Consider the following 23,374-nt stretch of genomic DNA (forward strand, 5'->3'; position numbering starts at 1 on the left):
ACCCAGTGGAGTAAGCAGGCTGTGATGGGACAGTACCTAAACTGGTTGGGGGGTTGCCTAGCTTGAGGCAGGCAGTAGCTGTCCAGTGAAGCACAATGGCCTCTCCCTCTGTTGAAAGGAGCCCCTGACACTTTGCTCCCATGCCAATCATATGCAGGCTTATAACTGGTGGACTGCTGCTTTTCATATTTTGCCATCATGGTGAAATGACACTGGAGTGTTCATTCCAGGGCGCAGGCCTCGGCAGGGTTTTATGGGAGATCAGCAGTTGGCCATGCAGCATGTTTCCCCTCTCTGCTGCCACCGGTGGTGTCCAAGGGATGGGCTGGAGCCAATAGGACTTGGTACTAGTGAGGGATGGGCTGGAGCCAATAGGACTTGGTACTAGTGGGGGATGCAGTAGTTGCTAGAATGAAGTTGGATATCGCATTGAGCTGTCTTAGGGACACCGGCACTGGATTTATCCCCCAAAGTTTACTCTCATAGCCTTTCCTTTAAGCAGGTGCAGCCACAGGAGGTGGAGGTTTAATGTCAGTATGCCTTCTCTTAGATGGATTGCCCTCCTAGATTGAGAAGTTTCATCTATCCGGAGTACTACTTTGAAGGCACCAGAACCTGCCTATGCCTCTTCTCATGTCAGTAGGGACAGTCCGCCGGGCTTGAATGTTAAGCCGCACGAGAAGGCATGAGTTGGACTTGGTTGCCAGGGGTTATCTGAAACGCATCTCACGAGGAATATTTTTAAGCAATGAGAGCTCATCCTCACTATCACCCTCCCGCCACGGTTTATCAACCTCTGCCTAACAAGCTCGGAATCATATGTATGTGTGTGTGTGTCTGTGTGTGTGCGTGCGTGCGTGTATGTATGTGTTTATTCCATATGACAAACTGATATTTATCTCTGGTGTATACGTGTGTGTGATTGTATGAGTGTTTAAATTTCCAACAAAATCAATCGTATGGTGTGAGAATTTTCCTGTCGTGTATGTAGTTTATTCGTGTAAAAATAGAAAACAAAAAACAATATTTGCTTTCTCTTATTACTGACCTCTTTCGACGTGTTAAACTGTAACAATAAACAACAAACACAACAAAATATAATAATAAAGGGATTAGACAGTTTCTAATTTTAATTAATTCTCAATCCCAGCCACTGTCTTACCCTCACGTCAAGTTAACTCTCTTCCCAAAGTCGGCCTCTATTACAAAACTATAACAACGAAATGCATCTGGTTTATAAAGTCCTTTAATCAGCAACCTGTACAAAGGAGGGCTAGAAAACACACAGGCATGTACACATAATTACATAAATAATACAGACAGACATAAACACGCACATACATTCCTTTCTTCTTTCTTTCTCTTTCAGTTTTCCTTTTTCTTTTAATGACGTCACCCACCAACTAGTATGAACGCACGCAACAACTAGTTGAGGGTGGTATATGCGTGTATTTGTTTTCCACCGAACTTGGTTTATAAGCCCAGTAATACATACACACACACACACACACACACATTTATATACACCTTCTGTTATAGTTAGGCAGATTTAGAAACTTTTCTGTAAAAACAAGCTCGCCGATCACCAGCCAACCAACCATTCCTAAGAGAAAGAAAGAAAGAAGAAATCAAAACAAAAGAAAGCGATATTACAACACAACAAACAAACAAATAAATTAAACAAAAGTTGCTTGCTTTTGCTTCTTGGCTGCTGGTTTTCAAAGGAAAAGCATAGCAGATCGCCTCCTTCACGGACACATCAAGCTTTCGTCGTCATTAAGTTATTTTTTCTAAGAGCTTCACTATAATTTTAATTTCGAATCTCTTTTTCCTTCCTTTCCTTCTGTTTGGGGGAAAAACAAATATAATTTTTTAGTTTTAAGCTCTCATACATATATATATATATACAGAGAAATTCAAACTATTTTCGCGATCTCTTTTATTGTTATTGAGTTTATTGTTGGCTGTCCTTTTAAACCGGAATGGATAACACAGTCTACGCACAAGCTGGAACCCTTAATATCTCCCTAAAAAGGGCAGATGGAGGTATATCCTGGGGGTTCCGACTCCAAGGCGGAATTGATTTCAGTACACCGCTCTCCATCCAATCTGTGAGTTCATAATACTTTTTCTTTAAAAAATATTATTATTATTACTAAAATTATCTTTTGGTCTACCTTCCATATTTTAATTCTTTTAAAATCCATTTTTTCTAACTTTCTGTTTCCATTTAGTCATTCTTACATACATTCATACACCTAACTTCATTCAAACATAAATGAATAATGTGATAAACTTGCACGCACATATGCAACAATACACACACACATATATGTATATATACTAACATATGTACGTATGTTGCATATATATACCTATGTATTTATGTGCATGTGTGTGTGTGTGTGCGCGCGCACACACAAGCGGTTATATAAAGATTTATTTACCAAACTTGTTTGGAATTAAAACCGGATTGTGGACTTGTCTCACTGCAATATTCATCACGCACATACATACATGCATGCATGCATGGGAAGGGTGACCGTGCTAAGCTTGTAGTAGGCCCTAGCCAGATGTAAATGTAGGCCCCCATTTGTATTTGTTCATTTGTGCTTTATTAATAATCAATGTTGAATATGCGCGAGTTATGTATTAGTGAAGGGTATGTATACGTGGAGTGTGTATGGTGTACTTAAGAGTAACAGAACAGGTTAAAAGTGCAAGAACAATTTTTTAAAAGATAATTCTTTAACGAGGGCTGTAAATCTCATTTCTCAAAATCCCAAGTCCTCACAACTGACCCGCTTGGCCCCTCTCTGCTCTTTACTCTGTGTGTGTGTGTGTGTGTTAGTATTACTGGAAATTGTGCAGACGGCTGGTCGAGTCTCCGTCTTCTTGCACAATTTATCTTGTATACTTCATAAATATCGATCTCGTACTTAGTACTCCGATGGATGAAAAGCGGGTTATTATTACCCTACCCCCTCATGTCGACGAAGTAAGGACAACTACACCATCTGATTGACATGTAGTTTGTGTCATATCCAATTTAAATAAATACTGGAAAGTGTAGGGAGAAATCACAGATTTTAACAGCAACTACTATAATAGTAAATTTTAGCGTACCGTTGTTTATTTATTTAATTCTTTTTAGGATATATGCAAAGGATGAAATGTATAACGCTTCTGACTATTTTCTGTGCCTCCACGACAACTTGGTGAAAGGTTGTTTCAGAAGAGAAACCTGACCCTAACACTCTATTTTGCTAAAGACATCCAAGAGCTAAATGTTGATGCGAAATCAAGAGACTGCTTTAGCAAGTTACTCCGACAGGCTTCCATACAATTAACTTGCAGGGCTCAATTTACTTAACTCATTTCGAACCGTTGAAGAAAAACAATTTTTAACCATTTTCGATCCACAATATACTGAATTTCTAATTTAGGCATAAGGCTAGCAGATTTTTAGAGGAGGGTGTAGTCGAAGGATGAAAATCAATCTTCATCTTGACTCAGAACGTAAAGAGCCATAGCATATATCTCAGGTCATTGGGACAGTCTCAAACGTATTTATAACTATTGAAATTCTTTTAAAACATAGATGGGCACACGCAGTACCGCCAGCGAGTGACGGTTTGGTAACGTGATAATTGCTATTGGGCCTATGTAGTTGTGAGCAGATACAGACACCTTCTCGGGCCCCTCATCCTGTAAAGCATCCAGTATGTAGCAGCTGAAGGGAGACAGGGTTACATTTACAGCTGAGTAAACTGGAGCAACGTAAAATAAAATGCTTTGCTCAAGGACATAAAGCGCTCCCCAGTTTAGGAAATGGAGCCCCGACTTTTTGACCGTGTGCCGAATACCTGGTGAGCTACTTACTAGTCCTGAACTAGTATAGTACATTAAAACACTAAAGTTTTCTAAATTTTCTGAGTTTCCAACCCACATGCGGGCCATATGCTCGGATGTTGTTATACACTGCTGGTCACAATGCACTTCCTCGCATTGCTGTAGCTTTCGAATGACGGCAAGCAGACTAACATTCCCTCTAACCGAAACGCCAGTCTGTCGCAGGCTTACAGTTTACTGTTGGATGGACTAGAGCAACCTGAAATGAAGTGTTTTGCTCAAGAACAACGCATCGTCCGGTTCAGGAATCGAAATTACGATCTTGCGATCGTAGGTGCAACACTAACTATTAAGCCACGCGCTTTCCTCCGTGCATATGTAAACACACACACACACACACAATCATACATGCTTTTTAAAATTTTTAATCGGCAGAAAGTTCAAAATTAAAAGTAACTAAAACTAATAAAAATAATATCTATACTCGTGTATTGAATTGTATTTCTCCAGTTCTACCAAACCTAATATGTTTTGTCTGTGTATGTGTGTGCGTCCTTGCATGTATGATGCATTTATGTCTGCGAAGAAATCTCATCTCTCCCTACCTATGTAAAAAAAAACACGTACTTCAACAATTTGTAAAATTCACTCCCACGCATTCCTTTACTCACTTTCTCTTTCTCACTTACACGCACACACACACGTGGGTATATCGTTTATGTGTGTATATGTATGCGTGGAGAGAGGGAGAGAGAGAGAAGAGAGGTGGTATATAAATGATATTTTTCTCCCTGACCATTATTTCGAGCACGAGCACTTTTGTGTGAGTGTGAATAATGTTTTAAAGTATCGTAGATTACAATTCTTCCGGAAAATAAAATAGGAAGGGAAAATTTTTCTAATCCTCAAATGATATATTTTATAAACACTCTAGTCCTAAGCATGCATCAGATTTCGAAGAGAAAACCACTGTACACAGTTTTAAGCGTTATGCTGAAAATTATCCGAGTCTTGGGGAATTAACGAAAGTGAAATGCGACTCTTACAGTTATTTTAGGAATACCAGCTGAATATGGAACGATTTTAGCGAAAAGGAAGTAAAGCACTCAGTGATACGCCGGTGGAGTTTCGGATCAGAACGTCCACATAAGTTGGGTTTTCTCCGTTTTGACGGGGATTTTCTCAATTTTTTTTCACCACAGCCATGGGAATGATGGGGGGGGGGGGGGTAGTAGAGAGAGGCATCTTTTTATGAAAATGTAAAAGGATTTTTTAACCCCCCACCTTTGATTTTGGCCAATTTTTTTTGGCACTACACACTTAAAAACTATGGGAGAAGCCTTTCGGTAGAAAAAAAAAAAAAAAATTAAATTAAAATATTTCCAGACGAAAAGGTGTGTGATTTAAGGAAGATTTGGTTGTTGTTTCTAGTACATCCAACGACCACTTTTTCTTGTTTCTTTGTCACAAGTATTGATGTTTTTCAAAAATAAAAAAATCAAGTTTTGAAAACTTTTATTCATAGAAAGATACTCCCCTCCTCCACTTCGTGAAGAAAAAATTGGAAATATCTCCGTCAAAAACGGAGAAAATTCAACTGTTGTGGGCGTCCTGATCCGAAACACGTTGCTCTCACATTAATTTAATGTTGAGCTGTACCTTCTCAGGGTATCTAGTTTCAAGTGAAACCTAAGACTTTGTGTTCGGTCACGCAGTCTCTCATCTTTTATCTTTTACTTGTTTCAATCATTAGACTGAAGCCATGCCGGGGTGCGAAATTTTTTTCCACGAGAATTACAGACACCAGTAAAAAATTCATTTGTATACAGCCAATCAGAGCAGTCACCTTTATCCTTTTTTCCTTCCTAGTCAGCACCGTGCATTCATTACTCCTTCCCTCTCTATTAGCAGACAACAACCTTTTTGTCACTATCGAAAAAAAAATTCGCTATCACTACAAGTACTACTGTCTCTAACTACCTGTCGGACAAACGAATAAATATATGTAAATAATATTTCTTCCTTCTTGGTGTTGATTCTTCGATGTTCACTGGTTACTCCGACGTTGGCACAAAAATACACTTGCCCAAACTGGATTGGTGGAGTTTTAAAAAAGTTATAGAGCTTTAAAGTTTGATCAGTTTCACCTAGTCGGGAAACAAGATTTGGAAGCTGTCATTTTATGCGTGACTGCATATTTTGTCGTCAACATTCTGAAAATGCTTATTTAAAAAAATATTTTCCGTGAATTTTTCACGGATCCAGCTAGTTATAATAAATAGACCTATTATGTAACCCGAAATTTTGTCAGTCAACAGGTCGCGGTTTCAAAGCGACGAAAATATCTTGAGACAAATTAAATTTAAATGTTGAAGTGAATGTAACGCTTTTTGTGTGTTTTTTTAAATGGCTTATAAACACTTTCCACTCTGCAATTGTTTTTGTTTCAACACACGATCTCAGATCAAATCACCTGCTATGCAAGTATATCTCCGTAAATATAATTTACTACTAATAATATAATAGTACATTTTCGTGACTATTTTGGGGTGTCTTTTTTGTTTGGTTGCCAGCGTCAATTTTCTGTTCATATTCAGTTTAATGATACACTCTTATAGGCTACTTAATGACGTGAAAGTAATGTTTGCTCTAAATCAATAAATAAATAGTTATTAGTAATTAAAGGTTGAAAATTTTGGTAATTTTAGTCAATCGTAAGCCACAGACACATTCATGTTTTTCTCTTTTAAATTAACATAAGCATTTATTTACACGAAAGAAAATTACCAGAGAACTTTCGTGATAAAAATAACAGCTAAAAAAGATTTATTTACATGAAAGAAAATTACTGGAGATATAACACGTGTTTACAAATATTGACACGTGCTATTTTGTCATACACAAAATGACAGCTTCCAAATCCTGTTTTCTGACTGAGTGAAAATGATCAAATTTTAAAACTCTATAACTTTTTAAAAATATTTTTCTGGAAAAAATGAAATAATTCCACCAATCCAGTTTGGGCAAGTGTATTATTGTGCCAACGTCGGAGTAACCAGTGAACGTCGAAGGATCAACACCAAGAAGGAAGAAATAGTATTATAATCGTTTACATTATTTACAGTTGACGGATATTTGTCCTCATCTTGTTGTTAACACAACGTTTCGGCTGATATACCCTCCAGCCTTCATCAGGTGTCTTGGGGAAATTTCGAACCTGGGTTCTCATTCCTAAGGTATTTTTTCGATATTGTTGTTGTTATTATTATTATTATTATTATTATTATTATTATTATTATTATTATTATTATTATTCAGGTCACTGCCTGGAATCGAACTCGGGCATATGGCGTAGTCGTTAAGAGCGCGGGCTCCCAAGATTCCGAGTTCGATTCCAGGCAGTGACCTGAATAATAATAATAATAATAATAACAACAACAACAACATCGAACGGTGCTGACTAGGAAGGAAGAAAGGATAAAGGTGACTCTGCTCTGATTGGCTCTGATTGCCTGTATACAAATGAGTTCATTACTAGGGTCTGGAACTCTCGTGGAAAAATTTTCGTTGCGGGCGTATCGCCTTGAAGGTTTGATTTTTAGTCGAACAAATCAATCGCTTATTGTATTTTTTTTGAAGTCTGGTACTTTACCGATTTATTTTGCGGAACAGCTAAGTTACAGGGACATAAACAAACCAACACCGGTTGTCAAGGGGCGACAGGCGACAAACACATCCTCCTCACTATCATAAACGCACACGGGTTTCTTTCAGTTTCCATCTACCAAATCCCCTCCAAAAGCTTTGGTTAATCAATTCAAGGCTATAGTAGGACTGAACCTCGAACCATTTGGTTGGGAAGTAAACTTACCACAAAGACATGCTGGCGATAATAATCCTTTCTGCTATAGGCACAAGGCCTGAAGTTGGGAGGGGGGAGGATAGTTGATTACATCGATCCAGTACTTGATTGGTACTTATTTTACCGTTCCCCAAAGGATGAAAGGCAAAGTCGACCTCGGTGGAACTTGAACTCAGAACGTAACGACAGGCGTTCTAATGATTCTGCCAGCTCGCCGCCTTCTTGCTGGTGATAATAATAATAATAATAATAATAATAATAAAATGGTCTCTAATTTTAGGTATGTCAGTAATTTTGAGGGAGTAAGTTAGGCCGACTTCTATTTTATCGAAACCGGAATGATGAAAAGGCAATATTGAACTTGATGGGATTTGAACTTAGAATGTAAAGAGTCGGAAGAAATCCTGAAAACCGTTTTCCCGCTGATCTGACGAGTTAGCCAACTCACCGATTTTAAAATAATAGTTTCTGATTTGAGCACAAGGCCAGTAATTTTGAGGGCAGAGTGCCAGTCGATCTTAGTACTTGACTAGTATCTCATTTTATCGATCCCGGAAAGAAGAAAGACAAAAGTTGGCCTCGGCGGGATTTGATCTCAGAATTTAAAGAGGCAATAAACCGCAAAATGCTACATGGGCTACATATGATGGGACATGACACGATAGGTTATAAAAACGTGTGAAGGTTTATATCAAAATCGGATTTTTAAAAAAACTGAAGAGAAATGGAGAAAATTGGGATCTTTTTTAAAACAGGGGCCACATTTTTCATTAACGAAACACTTTGAAACTTGGAACACTGGTAGAATGTGTCATATAAAACATCTTTTTCTCTTAGTCTTCTTAAAAAAAAAAAGAAATCCCTAAGTTATTCCATGTTAAAGTTGTATTTCTGTAATTTCAACCAATCACTGACGTCCATCAAGCCGATATACATTAAGTGCCGACTACATAAACGAACGATTCTGAAACAATTCTATCGGTGATAGGGTTAGGGTTAGGGTAAAACAGCAAATTTAAAAAGAAAAAAGCAAATAAAACGAAGAAAAAAAAAGAAAATGAAAAAAGCAAATTTAAAATGAAAAAAGCAAATAAAACGAAGCTATGGCTTAATCAGCCAAAGGAGTAAATGTAAACAACTGAATACTTGTCAGTGATTGGTTGAAATTATCGAAATAAGACAATTTTTTACATGAAATAAATTCGAATACAAAAATATTTTTCTGTTCTATAACACAAAATAGATAAGTATACGAAGTTTGAAAGTCTTTCGGTACCAAAAACACTACGTAAAACATTAATGAAAAATGTGGCCCCCGTTTTAAAAAAGATCCGAAAATTGTATACACGGTTATAAACTGTGTGCTAAAATCCCCAGGGAAGGAGACCTCCACCCAGAACCAATCAAGGAATCCCACAAATCCAAGATTACCTCCGTTACTAAGACTACGTGCCTTGCTCTCAACTCTCATTTCCTGGATTAGAGGCAAATGTTAAGTTCTATTCACATGGGCAATGCTCACCGCTTTTACTCACTTTTCAATAAATTAGCAGGGAAGTAGTATTTCCCTCTTCATCCATAATTCTTCTTTCAAGTGGAACATGAAAAAATTGATGAAGAAACTGTCTTTAGTCCTTTCAGTCGGGTTCATCATAAAACTTCCTTCGCCATTGCCATCAGACTGAGAAAAACTACTTGTCTTTCCTGGTCAAAGGAAAGCGGCAGGCCGATTTTTATAATGGTCTTGAGCCTCAAAAAAAACAAAACATAGTACAAGACTTCTGATGATTTATTTTTCAACATAGTCCCCCTTGATGGCTGAACACTTTCTCCAGCGGTACCGAAGCGCCAGTATCTTGGCGTAGAGGAACTTTTTTGTTTGAGACTCCAAGAAATTTCCGACAGTGACTATGACGTCATTGTCACTGGCAAAATGGCGACCAGCCAGGGCTTTTTTCATTTTGGGGAATAGATGAAAGTCAGAGGGGGCTAAGTCTGGCGAATAAGGCGGAAGGGGAACAAGTTCGTATCCACAATCACGAATTGTTGCCATGGCAACCACTGAGGTGGGCTGGAGCATTGTCGTGATGAAAAAAGACTCCTCTGGTGAGCATTCCCGGCTTTTTTTCTTTGATTGCTTCTCGGAGGCGTTTCAGTGGCTGAGAATAATACAGCCCTGTCACGGTGTGACCCTTTTCAAGGTAATCGATCAGCAAGACACCTTGAGAATCCAAAAAAACTGACGCCATGACCGTGCTAGCTGAAGAAATGACCCTGGCCTTCTTTGGGATAGGAGAAGATGTGTGCTTCCACTGCTTTGATTGTTCTTTGATTTCAGGCTGGTAGTGATGGACCCAACTTTCGTCCATAGTAATGAAACGAGCAAGAAAATTCTCTTCATTGGCTTTAAACAGTTCCAGATTGCTCGTGGACAAAGTGCACCTGGTGCGTTTCTGTTCAGGAGTCAGAAGGCAAGGGACCCACCTTGCAGAAACCTTTGAGAACCCAAGTTCTTTTGTCACAATGTTGTCTGCTCTTTCAGTTGAGATGCCCAGTCTCTCGGCTATCTGAAGACATAATATTCGACGATCTTGCATTATCATACCAAGAGCAAGGTCAATGTTGTCCTCGATGGTTGCAGTTACAGGTCTCCCTGGTCTGGGATCATCTTCCACACTCTCCCTGCCACGCTGGAATTCATTTACCCAGCATTTGACTGTTGCATATGAAGGAGCATTGTTTGTTAAGGTTCTCACCATATCTTCATGGATTTCTGATGGAGTCATGCCTTTCAAATGAAGGTACTTCATGACAGCACGATACTCAGTTTTCTCCATTTTCTTTGTAACCTCGACACTTATTTATTCAAAAATCTACAGCAAAAAAATTAAAATATCAGAATCATGAAAATGAGCAAGAATACTCTGATAAGACTATACTTAGCAGAAAAAAATTGTTTCAGCTACCTAGCAGCCTCGTTTCTAGGTGAAAAGAACATTAAACTTGCATCCGGTTATCAGCTAGCCAAAATGAATGGATGACAACAAAATCATAGCGGTGGTGCACAACCCTAGTGGCAAATCGCAATAATACAAAACATAATAGCCAAAAATACGAGTTTTACATACTTTAAATTCTCCTACGTAAAATATAACCAGTACAGTTGATCTGAAAGAAGATAGAATTGATACACGGTAGTTTATGATAAATCTATGGTTACATCATTTTACTATACTGCCACAGCAGTGTATTTACATGCACAAAATCATACAGTTCCTCTACAAAACCTCTTTTTCATTAGGTATATGATGAAAGGCAAAGTCGACCGCGGCAGAATTTGAACTCAGATCGTAAAGACTGACGAAATTCCGTTAAGCTTTTCACCCAGCGGACTAACGATTCTGCCAGCTCGCCGCCTTAACATCAACGAAATATTAACTAAAGAACTATTTCTAAACAGAAATGTATATTTATTCAGTTGCAAGTGTTCTTCATGTATTTAAAGGTTACTAATACAATATATAGTTACATACATTGATCCAAGCAATCATATTTATGTAATTAACGTCATATGAATTCCAATAAGTGATTTGCTGAATGAAGTCAGATTAACATGCTGTTTAGGGATTTTAAAAGATGAAATTAAGTTGACCCGAAGTGATGACAGTGACATCCTAAAACTTCAAAAAGCGAACTAGTGGAATCCCTTAATGTTAATTAACAGAGTGAAGGCGCATGGCTCAGTGGTTAGAGCGTCGAGCTTACCACCGTGAGGTTTTGAGTTCGAATCCTGGACCGGGGTGTATGTTGTGTTCTTGAGCAAGATACTTTATTTCACGTTGCTCCAGTTCACTCAGCTGTTGAAATAAGTTGCGATGTCATTGGTGCCAAGCTGCATCGGCTTTTGCCTTTCCCTTGGATAACATCTGTGGCGTGGAGAGGGGAGGCTGGTATTCATGGGCGACTGCTGGTCTTCCATAAAAAACAACCCTATGTTGTGCGTTCGCCGGTGAGGCGATTTTCCGCCCAGACTTGTACCCCAGAGGGGAACCTCTTAGGTGCACCCGTGGTCATTCGTGACCGACGGAGTCGAGTTAATTAACAGAACTAAGGGGAATTTCTATATGGCACGCCAAATGAGACACTATTTTTTACTAGTGTAGCTCGCTTCCCGAAAACAGGTTGCTCATGCTCATTGGTTGTGTTACGTAAATTACTTACATGAAATTACGAGAGTTCATTGTCATCACTTCCGGTCAGTTTACTTTCATTTTGTTAATAGATTAGTTGCTTTCATCTTTTTCTGACTGTTTTTAGTCATACGGGTATGAACAGAAGTGAATGTATTAGTGAAATTAGCTGCAAAAATTTATTAACTGCAGAGTTATTTCCGGACTTAGCGCGCCAGATTGAAGACATTTGAAAGGATACACTGAATGTAAATTGTAGAACTCTACACGTGCTCTCTTTCGAGTGGACGTCTTGTGTCTAGTTCTGGAAATTATATTTTATAAATCGACAGACTACGCTGATGACCCTGCAGATATTTACTTATGTAAATTTTAACAGGTGAAACCATGGTACGTAGGTTAATCGTTTTTTTATTTAGTATTTTTTCATTTGTCTTGCCCTTTTACAGTCTGTTGTGTCGCTAAATTTTTACTGAGAACATATTTTTCGTGGTTAGATGATTCGGCATCTATTTCTATCATATAGGAGTCCACTTTTGCAGATCATTCCTCTTATTTTTGTATGTAATATAATTTTAATCTTCGGATTTTTTTAATATGCTAGACCACTGGTTTTAATTGATTAATATCAATTTCTACCCTTATTAATAAATTTATATATATATATATATATATATATATATATATATATATATATATATATATATATATCCTGCATCATTTTGTAACCTGCTAATTAAAAATAATACATATATTCATAGACTGAGTTCTACTTCTGTTTTTTCGACCAAACTCACACACATTAGTACATTAATAATTGGTAGAAGTTAGTGTGACTTAAAGGCCGAGTTTCGTGTGTTGACCAACGCACGAAACTCTCGTTACTTGAGTCACTGTTACTTCAGCCGATTATTAATAGTATATATATATATATATATATATATATATATATATATATATATATATATTACACGCATACACACTCGTGTGTATCAGCATAGTATTTGTAAATCAATACTTCGTAAGAAAATTAAAGCAATGTCAGTTAAATATCAGAGCAACTATTTCCTTCTTGACAATTTCCCGCTCTACATTTCATTCATAACTTCATACCTGACCTGTTTTTTTTTTCTCTTCTTACTCTTTTCGAGGTTTGATGTTTACCCTCGCCTTCTCACTCACTCACCCCAACACCACCACCATCCATCATGCAGTCCCCTACCTTTACAAATACCTGTATTATCATCATTCTTTGTCCCTCTCAAACTTCGAAGCCAACCAACATCCCATCTCCTTTTAATATCTTATAATACTGTGTTTATTGTGACGGTGATGGTGAAGTAATGTGAAGGCCCCCTTCTTTAACACATTTCACGAATATCTTTCGTCATCCCCACCATCACTGCTTTTAATACTCGCATTTCCTTTTTTAGACAACAAAGATTACTTCTCTTCTTTTTTTTTATTTTGACTCCTTCCTTTCTGTTTTTTTTTTCTTTTTTATTATTCATACTCAAATGCCTCGACATGTAACTTTTTGAACCGCACGAATACACACGCAGTCATTGTTTGTGTGTGTATTTAATTGCGTGGACATGTCTAGATGTTTGTTTGTTTCTTTCAATGTGTATGCGTGTATGTAAATATAGAGTATCTTGGGCTACATGTCTCATTTTTCTGTGTGTAATTCCCACTACCTTTTGTCTTTGTATTGTCTTAAATGTTTTCGAGGCTCTTATGGCCAATAAATAAGAAATTATTATTACTATTATCTGCCTTATAACCCGTTCACACACACGCAAACACGCATACATACATCTCTCTCTCTCTCGCAATAGGGCTTTTCCTTCAGGATGAACGTATATTTTCGTTCAATATATTCAAAACCAGTCGCGGCTCGTGTATGGGCACTACAGAACTGCAGCACTCCCTATTTCCACTCGATATTATCGATAACATTCAATATAATGAGTCCTTTTTTTTTCTGCAGTTCTTTCTTTATACTTGTACATTATACAATCCTTAAGCTTAATGTCAGTAGCCATCCCCTAGTTTATGAAATAATACAAAAATCCTTGTGTAGAACTATGCGCTTCACAGTTCCAGCGACGCGGTGTTTGGCTGTTGTGCCCATGCTCACATGTCTGAGATAGGAAGCTTCACGCTAGGGCAAGAAAGTATTGTCATTCATGCAGTGTCGGTGAAAGGTAGTGTTTCTTTTTGACTCCGCATGTGTTGTGCTTAAAAACGTGTTTATATTCTTGAATGTGATAAAGTGTAGGATTAGATTATTATCCTGCTTCCAGCTTCAGTGTTGCTGCCAGGATTTGAAAAATAGGGCAGATCCTCCCCTTTTATTTTGTGATTATGGAGGGATTTTTGAAAAATAAGGGGTAATTTGCAGCGGTGTTCAGTGAACAGATTAAACACACAACTTGGCAGTGGCTAAAATGCGAACCGATGAAGTTTATACATAAATATTTTTTTTATATGTTTGTTTCCTTTTGCACAATATTAAAATAACAGCTAAAAATTTACTGAAGCAGCACCCCCCACTAATTTTATCTATGAGCCACCCACTGTTCAAAACACAATAAAGGATAAAATGTGGAAGTCAAGAAAGACATTTCTACATGATGTCTATGACTTATAAGCGTTCAAAACACATTTGCTAAATCACAGCCTTATGGTATTGGTTCCTACCTGGTTGAGACGAATGTCATACAGTGAACTGATACCATATTATCACGCTAGCATAGCCCACACACTCGCTATGTGAACAAACAAATGGAAGATCTGTTAACCAAAGTAATGTTGAGCTGTTCATATTCTTTAACCTTTGGTTAGTATAAAAAGAAGACAAATATACATTTGTTCTGCTAGAGAATGAGGACATATTAACTGAACTTTTTGTCATGCAGGTAGCCATCACCTGAGGGGAGGAATTAAAACAAGATAATGGTTAATGTCAATATGAATGTTTGGACTGATAAATAAACCCATTGATAGGTTTATGAGCTATTATTTTTGTTTCATGAGTAAATGCATAAGCAAATAGCAGGTTAGATGAAGATGGGAGCAATTATATAGTGACTGGTTGGTGTGAAGAGAAGCCTTAATATTGTGATTTGTTGTCAATTAGTGAACAGTGGTTGATAATAATGTAGTAGAATTTCAAATGTGATCTCTGTGGCTGTGTGGTAAGTAGCTTGCTTACGAACCACATGGTTCCGGGTTCAGTCCCACTGCATGGCACCTTAGGCAAGTGTCTTCTACTATAGCCTCGGGCAGACCAAAGCCTTGTGAGTGGATTTGGTAGACGGAAACTGAAAGAAGCCCGTTGTATATATGTATATATATATATGTTTGTGTGTCTGTGTTTGTCCCCCCATCATCGCTTGACAACCGATGATGGTGTGTTTGCGTCCCCTTAACTTAGCGGTTCGGCAAAAGAGACCCAAAGAATAAGTACTAGGCTTAAAAAGAATAAGTCCTGGGGTAAATTTGCTCGACTAAAGGTGGTGCTCCAGCATGGCCGCAGTCAAATGACTGAAACAAGTAAAAGAATAGGTTCCATTTGTATATTTACTCATTTGGCTTAGCTTGGCTTCATGCTCTTATTTGATTGGGCTGGGGTCATTCCAAGTTAGTGATCTCAGATGCGTCATCATGTGTAGAGCTGACCAGGTCCTCCAGTGCTCTCCCGTGCCAGTCCCTCTGCAACTTCCAAGGTGATGTTGAGCCTCTGGAGATTTTCCCCAATCATGTCCAGCCATCTGATGCGAGACCTGTATTGAGACCTCTTCCAGCCCATCAGTTGCTGCCTCGAATATTAACTCATTTGCTCATTGACTAATTTACAATCCTTTCTAATTTAAGTACAAAGCCAGCAATTTTGAGGGGAGGGAGCAAGTCAATTACATTAATCCCTTTCCCCTAGCAGTTGACTGATACTTTATTTTATCAATTTTATCAATCCTGAAAGGATGACAGGTAAAGTTGACTTTGGTGGGATTTGAACTGAGAGTATAGTGCCAGAACAAAGACTGCAAAGCATTTTTTCTGATGCTGTAATGATTCTACCAACTCTCTGCCTTCCAAAGAATCAATATGGAAATGAAAAAGTATCAGAAAATATTATATTTGTTCTTGGTGCTGTGGGTTGCGAATAGTTTTGTAGGAATTCTAATTGTTTAATCATCATTTTTGTCGTCGTCGTCATCATCTAAAGTCTGCCTTCCATACTGGCATAGGCGGAATGGTTCTACAGGATCTGACAAGCTAGAGGACTGCATTGAACTCCGATGTCTGTTTTGGCATGGTTTCTATGGCTGGATATTCTTCTTAATGCTAACCACTTTAGAGAGAGTACTTGGTGCATTTTTTGTAGTACTGGCTGTACTAGTCAGGTTACCAAGTAACTCACATGATCAACAAAACTCCTCAACTAAGTGACAGTGTATTAGAGAGGGAGCTGGCTATATGCTAGATAGTGAGAGGCTAAAGAATGATAGAGGGACAGGAACAGGTATCTTGCTGTAGAGGAGATATATGGTTGCTCTGCTTAGAAAATATTGTGTGCCAGAGACTAAAATACTAGCCCAAGACACACTACTGTTGCTTCAAGTAATTTAAAAAACAAACCATCAAGAATTAGTAAGATGATTTTGTCATTATTAAGCCTGTGTATGGAATATGAATTAATGGGAAATTTTTGTGGAAGATTTATGAGATGTCTATGTCACAAAACCAAAAGTGGGTTAGGACAAAAAATTCACCTTTATAATCAAAATGTTATATATGGTTAATAAGAACGAATTTTTATTTACTTTTAGGTTCCAATGAGTCTAACATAAATCTTCTCTGAATAGTATATCAGTTTATTAAGTGCAGTATTTCTCAGTGAGATTTTTAAAATTTGCAGTCCAATGAAACCAGAGGTGATCTGCATCACTTAGAATAAATCATAAAATTCACAAAAATGAATACATTCACATCCTGAGGAAAGAAATCAAATCCTAAGATTATTGGGGGCAGAGCCTTTGTTGAATGCTTTGACAGGATCCAGCAAGTGACAGGGCTGTGTCAAGCTTCAAAGTCAGCTTTGGTATGGTTTCTATGGCTGGATGCCCTTCCTAATATCGAGCACATTTCAGTATGTAGTGCATGCTATTTTCATGCCATCTGCACTAGTAAAGTTGTTAAGTAAAAAGTATCTTGCAAGACAATGAAGAAGCTACCTTGATTAAGTGGGGAAGGAAGTATTTGAGAAGAGCAGGTGGCATTATGCCTGGTGTTGAGAGGCCAAAATATGATAGGGGGACAAGCACAAGTGTCTTACTATAGGGGAGATAATGACTACTCTATCCTATTGATTGGTGGGTGGCAGTAGCTGTGGAATATATGTATGTTTGTGTATATGTGTGTGCTAGTATTTCCTTGTTTTGATATCATATATTAGTTTTAAATAAGTGTCATCATGATACAAACAGAACATGCAATCATTTCCAATCTTCTTCGAAAACATGTCCAGTCATGGGAACATATCTTACTTGGAAACAAGTGAGGATTGGTGACAAGGAGGGTGTCCAGATGTAGAAAATCTGCCTTGACAAATGCTATCTGATCCATGTAAATATAGAAAAGTGAATGTTAAAATGATGATGATGATGATCTTCACAGAAATCAATTTTAATTAAAAGTATGTACCTTAATCCATACAGGCTGTGTGGTAAGAAGTTTCCTCCTAACCACATGGCTAATTCGACTAAGCAACATGCTAAGTGTTTGTTTGGAGCATTTCAGGCCCTCACCTGTGGGGTTTATGTGATTTTTGAATGCACCAAAAAGCTGTCAGTGGATATAATCTCTTTTGTAGCAGTTGGCGCTGTGTCTAACACAGCCCGTCATCTGAAATGTTGACACCTCCTTTGAGTTTGTTGTCCTACATCACTCATAAAGTAAGTTTGGAGGAGCTGTGGTTGTTCATTTGTGGAACCAATGAGGTGATAGGCTTGCCCTTGAACTTTGACTTTGGCGTAAATTCATCTTTATCTATCTTCTTAGATGCACCAAATGATGTCATTTGCAGAGTTGTATTGTCTGATATTGTTCAGAAAATCCTTTGACTGGATGGAAGTGCCTTCTAGAAGATCCATAAGAGGTTGAGAAGGAGCTGGTAGTGCTAGCAATGTTACCCGACTGCCTGAGCAGCACATACCATTTGTTTCATTTGAAAATTTTAAAGCTCTACAGAATAGACAATTTGTGTTTAGCACACCAGTTTGGACAGAGTTATTATTTTCATAAGAATGGGATGGATCATATCTAAAAACAGCTTCAGGAGTTGTGAAGAACGAATTTGTATGTAGTCTGCTTCTGAGAGCTATTCTATTGGACCTCTGTCTAATCATTAAAACACTGATTTAATGATCCAGCATTAAGTGCTGTAACATGCATTTGTTGATCTTGAGAAAATCTCATCTAGCTTCTCTCTTCAGACTCTCACTTTCGGTTTTCTACAATGCTCCTTGCTTTATACTTGTTTCTGGAGAGATTACGTCTTTTCTTTGGTGGCATGGAAATTAAGTTTTGTTGTCAATGCTGCACTTTCCCATATCACCTGTTTCAACATAACTGTAATATATTATATACAAACTATGCCATTTTAATCCCGAGCAATGCCGAGTATCTCTGCTAGTATATATATATAACCCGGAACCATGTGATTGGAAACAAGCTTCTTATCACAGCCACATGTATGTGTATGTGCACACACTCTTACACAAACTTCTTTCATTTTCTATCTATCACATCTATTTAAAAGGCTATGATCAGCCTGGGATTATAGTAGTTTACAATTGCCTAAGTTATACTGTGGGACTAAACCTGAGACCACAGAGTTGGAAAGCAAACTTCTGAACCATACACCTTTGTCTGTACTTAACTCTTTACCTTCAGAATACTCTGTCAATTGTAATGCTTATTTATTCACATTGTTTTGAATTAATCCTGCATTATCTCTAAGCTTTGAGATTTGGAAGATGTGATGGTTTATTTTATTAGAATGACACTGTAGGGTGGGTGTGGAAGGCCAGATCTTGCCAATTTGAACATAAAACTGGTAGAATATTTGGGCTGGATATGACCAGTTTAAATGTTAAAGGGTTAATATAAAGCAATGTTAGACATTATAAGTTCCAAAATGAGACAGATAAGAGAATCAAATTCACTGAGTTTTTTTGTTTCTCTTTTCTCTCTCAGATTGATTCTATACTGTAAAATACACAATGATATCTGAGAAAGAACGACTCTTTAATAAATATGTGGATTAAATTTGATTGAGTTCATTCACATATTTCATCTTAACAAATATTAGTGGAATTTAATTATAAATATCTTTATGAAGTGATAATGTCAACAAACCTTAACTAGCTGTGTGGAACAGTAAACAAAAATTAGGTACTACTATGAAGATCAGTTACCCAGTGAATGTAAACATTTCATTAAAAAAAAAATAAATGAGGTGACATTTATGGACAAGTGCTTTGCAACCATAACTTCTCCACCCAGATTATAACTGTATATGTGTAACAGTAATTACTGACATACTTGGTTGTACTAAGTATTTAAATAATAATCTTGAAAACATAAGGTTTTCAAGGGAAGTAAAAATGCAATCTAATATAAATTCCATAAGTGAAACTGAAAATATTTGAAATTTCCTACAGTTTAGTTTAATAAAATTGATGTCTAGATTCCAGTGATGGAGCTTCATTTCTTTTTTAAAAATTGTTTATTTCTTTTAAGACTAGTTACACAAAATCCTCCAAAGAATCCTCAACATCCACATACATGCACACAAAACTAAGAATGTGAAAAGTAACAGGACAATACACTTTCAGGTTCAACATCATTAAAACATACAAAGCAAATAAACAGCTTCATCATATATAGCATCATAAACCTAGATGTGAAAGAACCACCTTCTCAAATAAAAATAGAAGGATGCATGGACTGCTTTGTCATGCAGATACCTTATCTTACACTTAACGATCATGAGGGCAGCTTCCTTTCCATCTTCAAATGCATGTTAATCCAAAAGTGATTATACAAATATGTGTTTTATGTGTCTATATGTGTGTGTGTAAGAAAGGGTTAGTGCATACATGTATATGTATATATAGATGCTTGTAAGTATATCAGTTAAATATTGGGGGTTGATGGTTTTGACTATTCTCCTCCATTCAAAGTTGCTGGCCTTGTGTCAAAATCAGCAGTCAATGTATGTCCTTTGGTCAAGTTTGTAGGCAATTGAAAACTGCATAATAGTGCAACTAAATGCCTATTTGTGTAACTGAAAATAAAGAGAAGGTAGGAACATGGCATTAACAGTGAAGACAAAATTGTAGATAACAAAGTCATACACAACAGAATTAATGGTTCATTGAGATGGTTGGCATCGCTTACCTTCAAAACTTCTTCATATTCTGAAATGAAAGTAAGAAAAACATGTATTTGTTCAATGGAACCTAACTTTAGTCAAAGGATGGCTGTAGTTATGGCACACTGAAGTTTAATATTTAGGTCTTTGATGTTGTAATATCTGCATGCTAATGATGATGATGATGATGGTGATGGTGGTGGTGGTGATGATGATGATGATAGTAGTAGCAATCTCTCTATAAAAATAGCTGATACAACTGTTTCTCCAGTCATGCTTTAACTTCATGAGTAGATGGAGAGTAAAAGAGAAATAGAGAGGGGGTTAACTTAGGAGGTGCGGGATGAGTGCACATACTAGGCTTGGTACCAGGCAATGAGTAAAGGAATGCTACACACACACACACACACAGAATGAGAAAGGAATAATGAGAGATCGAGGAGGAGGAGAGGGTATAAATGAAAGGCAGTGAGCTGGCAGAATTGTTAGCACACTGAGCAAAATGCTTAGTAGCATTTCACCTGTCTTTACATTCTAAATTCAAATGCATCTTAGATCGATGAAATCAACTACCCTTCCCACCCAACAAATTTCAGGTATAGCAGAAAGGATACTTTCTGATATGGTAGTAAAAATATACTTCTAAAGTTACCCACAATAAGACAGGTAATAACAATTCTTGCTAATATTGGTGGCATGCTGGCAGAATCATTTAGCATGCTGGAAAAAATGCTTAGCACCATTTTGTCTGCCTTTATGTTCTGAGTTCAAATTCTACTGAGGTTGACTTTACTTTTCATCCTTTCAGGGTTGATAAAATAAGTACCAGTTGAACACGGGTTGATTTAACCGACCTAGCCCCTCCCCAAACTTGCTGGCCTTGTGCCAAAATTTGAAATCAATATTGGTAGTGATTACACATGACTTAATGGTTAGGGTATTCAGCTCACAGTCATAAGGTCATTAGTTCAATTCCTAGCAGGGCATTGTGTCCTTGAGCAAGACACATTATTTCACGTTGCTCCAATCCACTCAGCTGGCAAAAATGAGTTGTACCTGTAATTCAAAGAGCCAGCCTGATTCTCCTTGAGAACTATGTCAAAGGTACATGTGTCTGTGGAGTGCTCAGCTACTTGCACGTTAATTTCTCAAGCAGGCTATTCTTTTGATCAGATCAACTGGATCCCTCACTGTCGTAACTGATGGAATGCCAGTTTTTAGTATTGGCACAAGGTCAGTAATTTTTTAAGGGAATAGGGTAAGTTAATTACATCAACCTCAGGCTCAGCAGGTACTTATTTTATCCACCCTGAATGAATGAAAGGAAAAGTCATTCTTGGCAGAATCACTCTAATAATAATTCTTTCTACTATAGGAACAAGTCCTGGAATTTAAGTGAGAGGGTCTCAATACTTGACTGGTATTATATTTTATCAACACCCAAAAGGATGAAAGGCAAAGTTGACTTTGGCAGTATTTGAACCCACTACGTAAAGAGCCAGAAGAAATGCTAATCATTTTGTTTGATGTGCTAACAACTCTGCCAGCTCTCTGCCTTAATCACTCTAGTAATAATGATAATAAACAGTGGTGTTTCATGTAATAAAAGTATATCTGATGAACACCAAATTTCATAGTTGTTAAGAAATATATAAATCATAAATTTTTTTCATGGCAATATCTTTTCTTTCCAACAAGGCAGCTCACCAGCAATTAGATGCTATGCTGGAGAAAAGCTACCAACTCATGCTAGCATGGAAAAACAAAATAAAAGCAGAATTGTATTGAACATGGAACACATACATGACTCACCTCTATTTTGACCAGCCAGTGGTGGTGCCAACATTTGATCTCTTGCCCTACTCAACATAGCATCCAAATATCCTTGATATTACATCCTAGCTTCTTACAGAGAGAAGGCCATATTGGATAATATGAGGGTCAGCTGAAAAGTTCATAGGCTGACCAATATATTCTCATGGAATATGACCAGATGAGGTTTATTTTTCAGTATAGTCTCCCTTGCAGTACACGCACTTCTTCCATTGGTGTTGCAGTGCTTTGATCCCATTGGTGAAGAAGCTTTTATCTTGTTAACCAACAGGATAGCAGATATGACATCATCATTACTGCAATACTTGTTTCCAGCCAAGTGTTTTTTTCATTTTGAGGAATAGATGATAATCAGATAGGGCCAAACCAGAAGAATAGCGAAGATGATCAACCACTTCAAAGCTATAGTCACCACAACCGCCATTGAAACCAAGGACTTGAGAAGTTGTTACTAGTTACTTCTGAAGCCTTCTTTGAACAGTCAGAAGTCAGTTTAACTGGAAAGAAACAATTCAGTTATTAATGAGACAAGTTGAAATTAATGCATGCAAGATTTCACAACTTTAGCTTCAATCCTTTATAGTAAGCCTATGATGATTTCAGCTCATCCTCGTAGAGACCTAGATTCATATTCCTGAAAGAAAATATAAACTGGTTTCTCATGGCAGGAATGTTTTTGTTTTATTTAATTTTAAGATAATAAATATTTTCTTTTAAAAATTATTACTCATTTCATCATTTTATATAAGCACCAACAAATTTGTTAAAGTTAATTTATAATTATTGTAAATTTTATGCACAATATATGGATTTATCTGATCTGGTGGTACACATGTGGATATCAACTATTGGAATAAATAAGTTCATCTCATACCTCCTGACTTTCTTTGTATCTTATGTTATAATTATTGCATGCATTTTGCTGATATTACCCATGGTAGCAGTAGTATACTTCCAAAATTACCCATCACATGATGGGTAACATTCAAGTATAATAATAATGAAGAATTAGAAAGAAAATGTATGCACACTAATAGATATCGGAGTCTCCTTCTGACCAAAATGTTACTTGAAAGAAAGTAGGGAAAATATCTAAATATAAAAATCTTGAAATTGAAATAAGCAAGATGTGGGGCATGAAAGTAAAAATAATAATCAGGCCCATTGCCTGACTTTGGTGCCTGGTGGTGCTTA

General features: G+C 37.2%; 1 protein-coding gene across 3 annotated transcripts in view; it reads left to right on the forward strand.

Annotated features, from left to right (window-relative positions):
- The first annotated feature begins 1,367 nt into the window (after positions 1-1,367).
- LOC106868487 (PDZ and LIM domain protein 3) overlaps positions 1,368-23,374 on the forward strand; it is a 163,557-nt gene continuing 141,550 nt past the window's right edge. For all 3 annotated transcript variants that reach the window (XM_089355077.1, XM_089355079.1, XM_089355078.1), the window contains exon 1: positions 1,368-2,111. In XM_089355077.1, the coding sequence (XP_089211203.1) occupies positions 1,983-2,111 (129 nt within the window). In that variant the 5' untranslated portion in view covers positions 1,368-1,982. The remainder of the gene's footprint in view (positions 2,112-23,374) is intronic.

This window comes from Octopus bimaculoides, chromosome 7 (assembly GCF_046866305.1).
Source record: "Octopus bimaculoides isolate indiv1 chromosome 7, ASM4686630v1, whole genome shotgun sequence".
Lineage (NCBI taxonomy): Eukaryota > Metazoa > Mollusca > Cephalopoda > Octopoda > Octopodidae > Octopus > Octopus bimaculoides.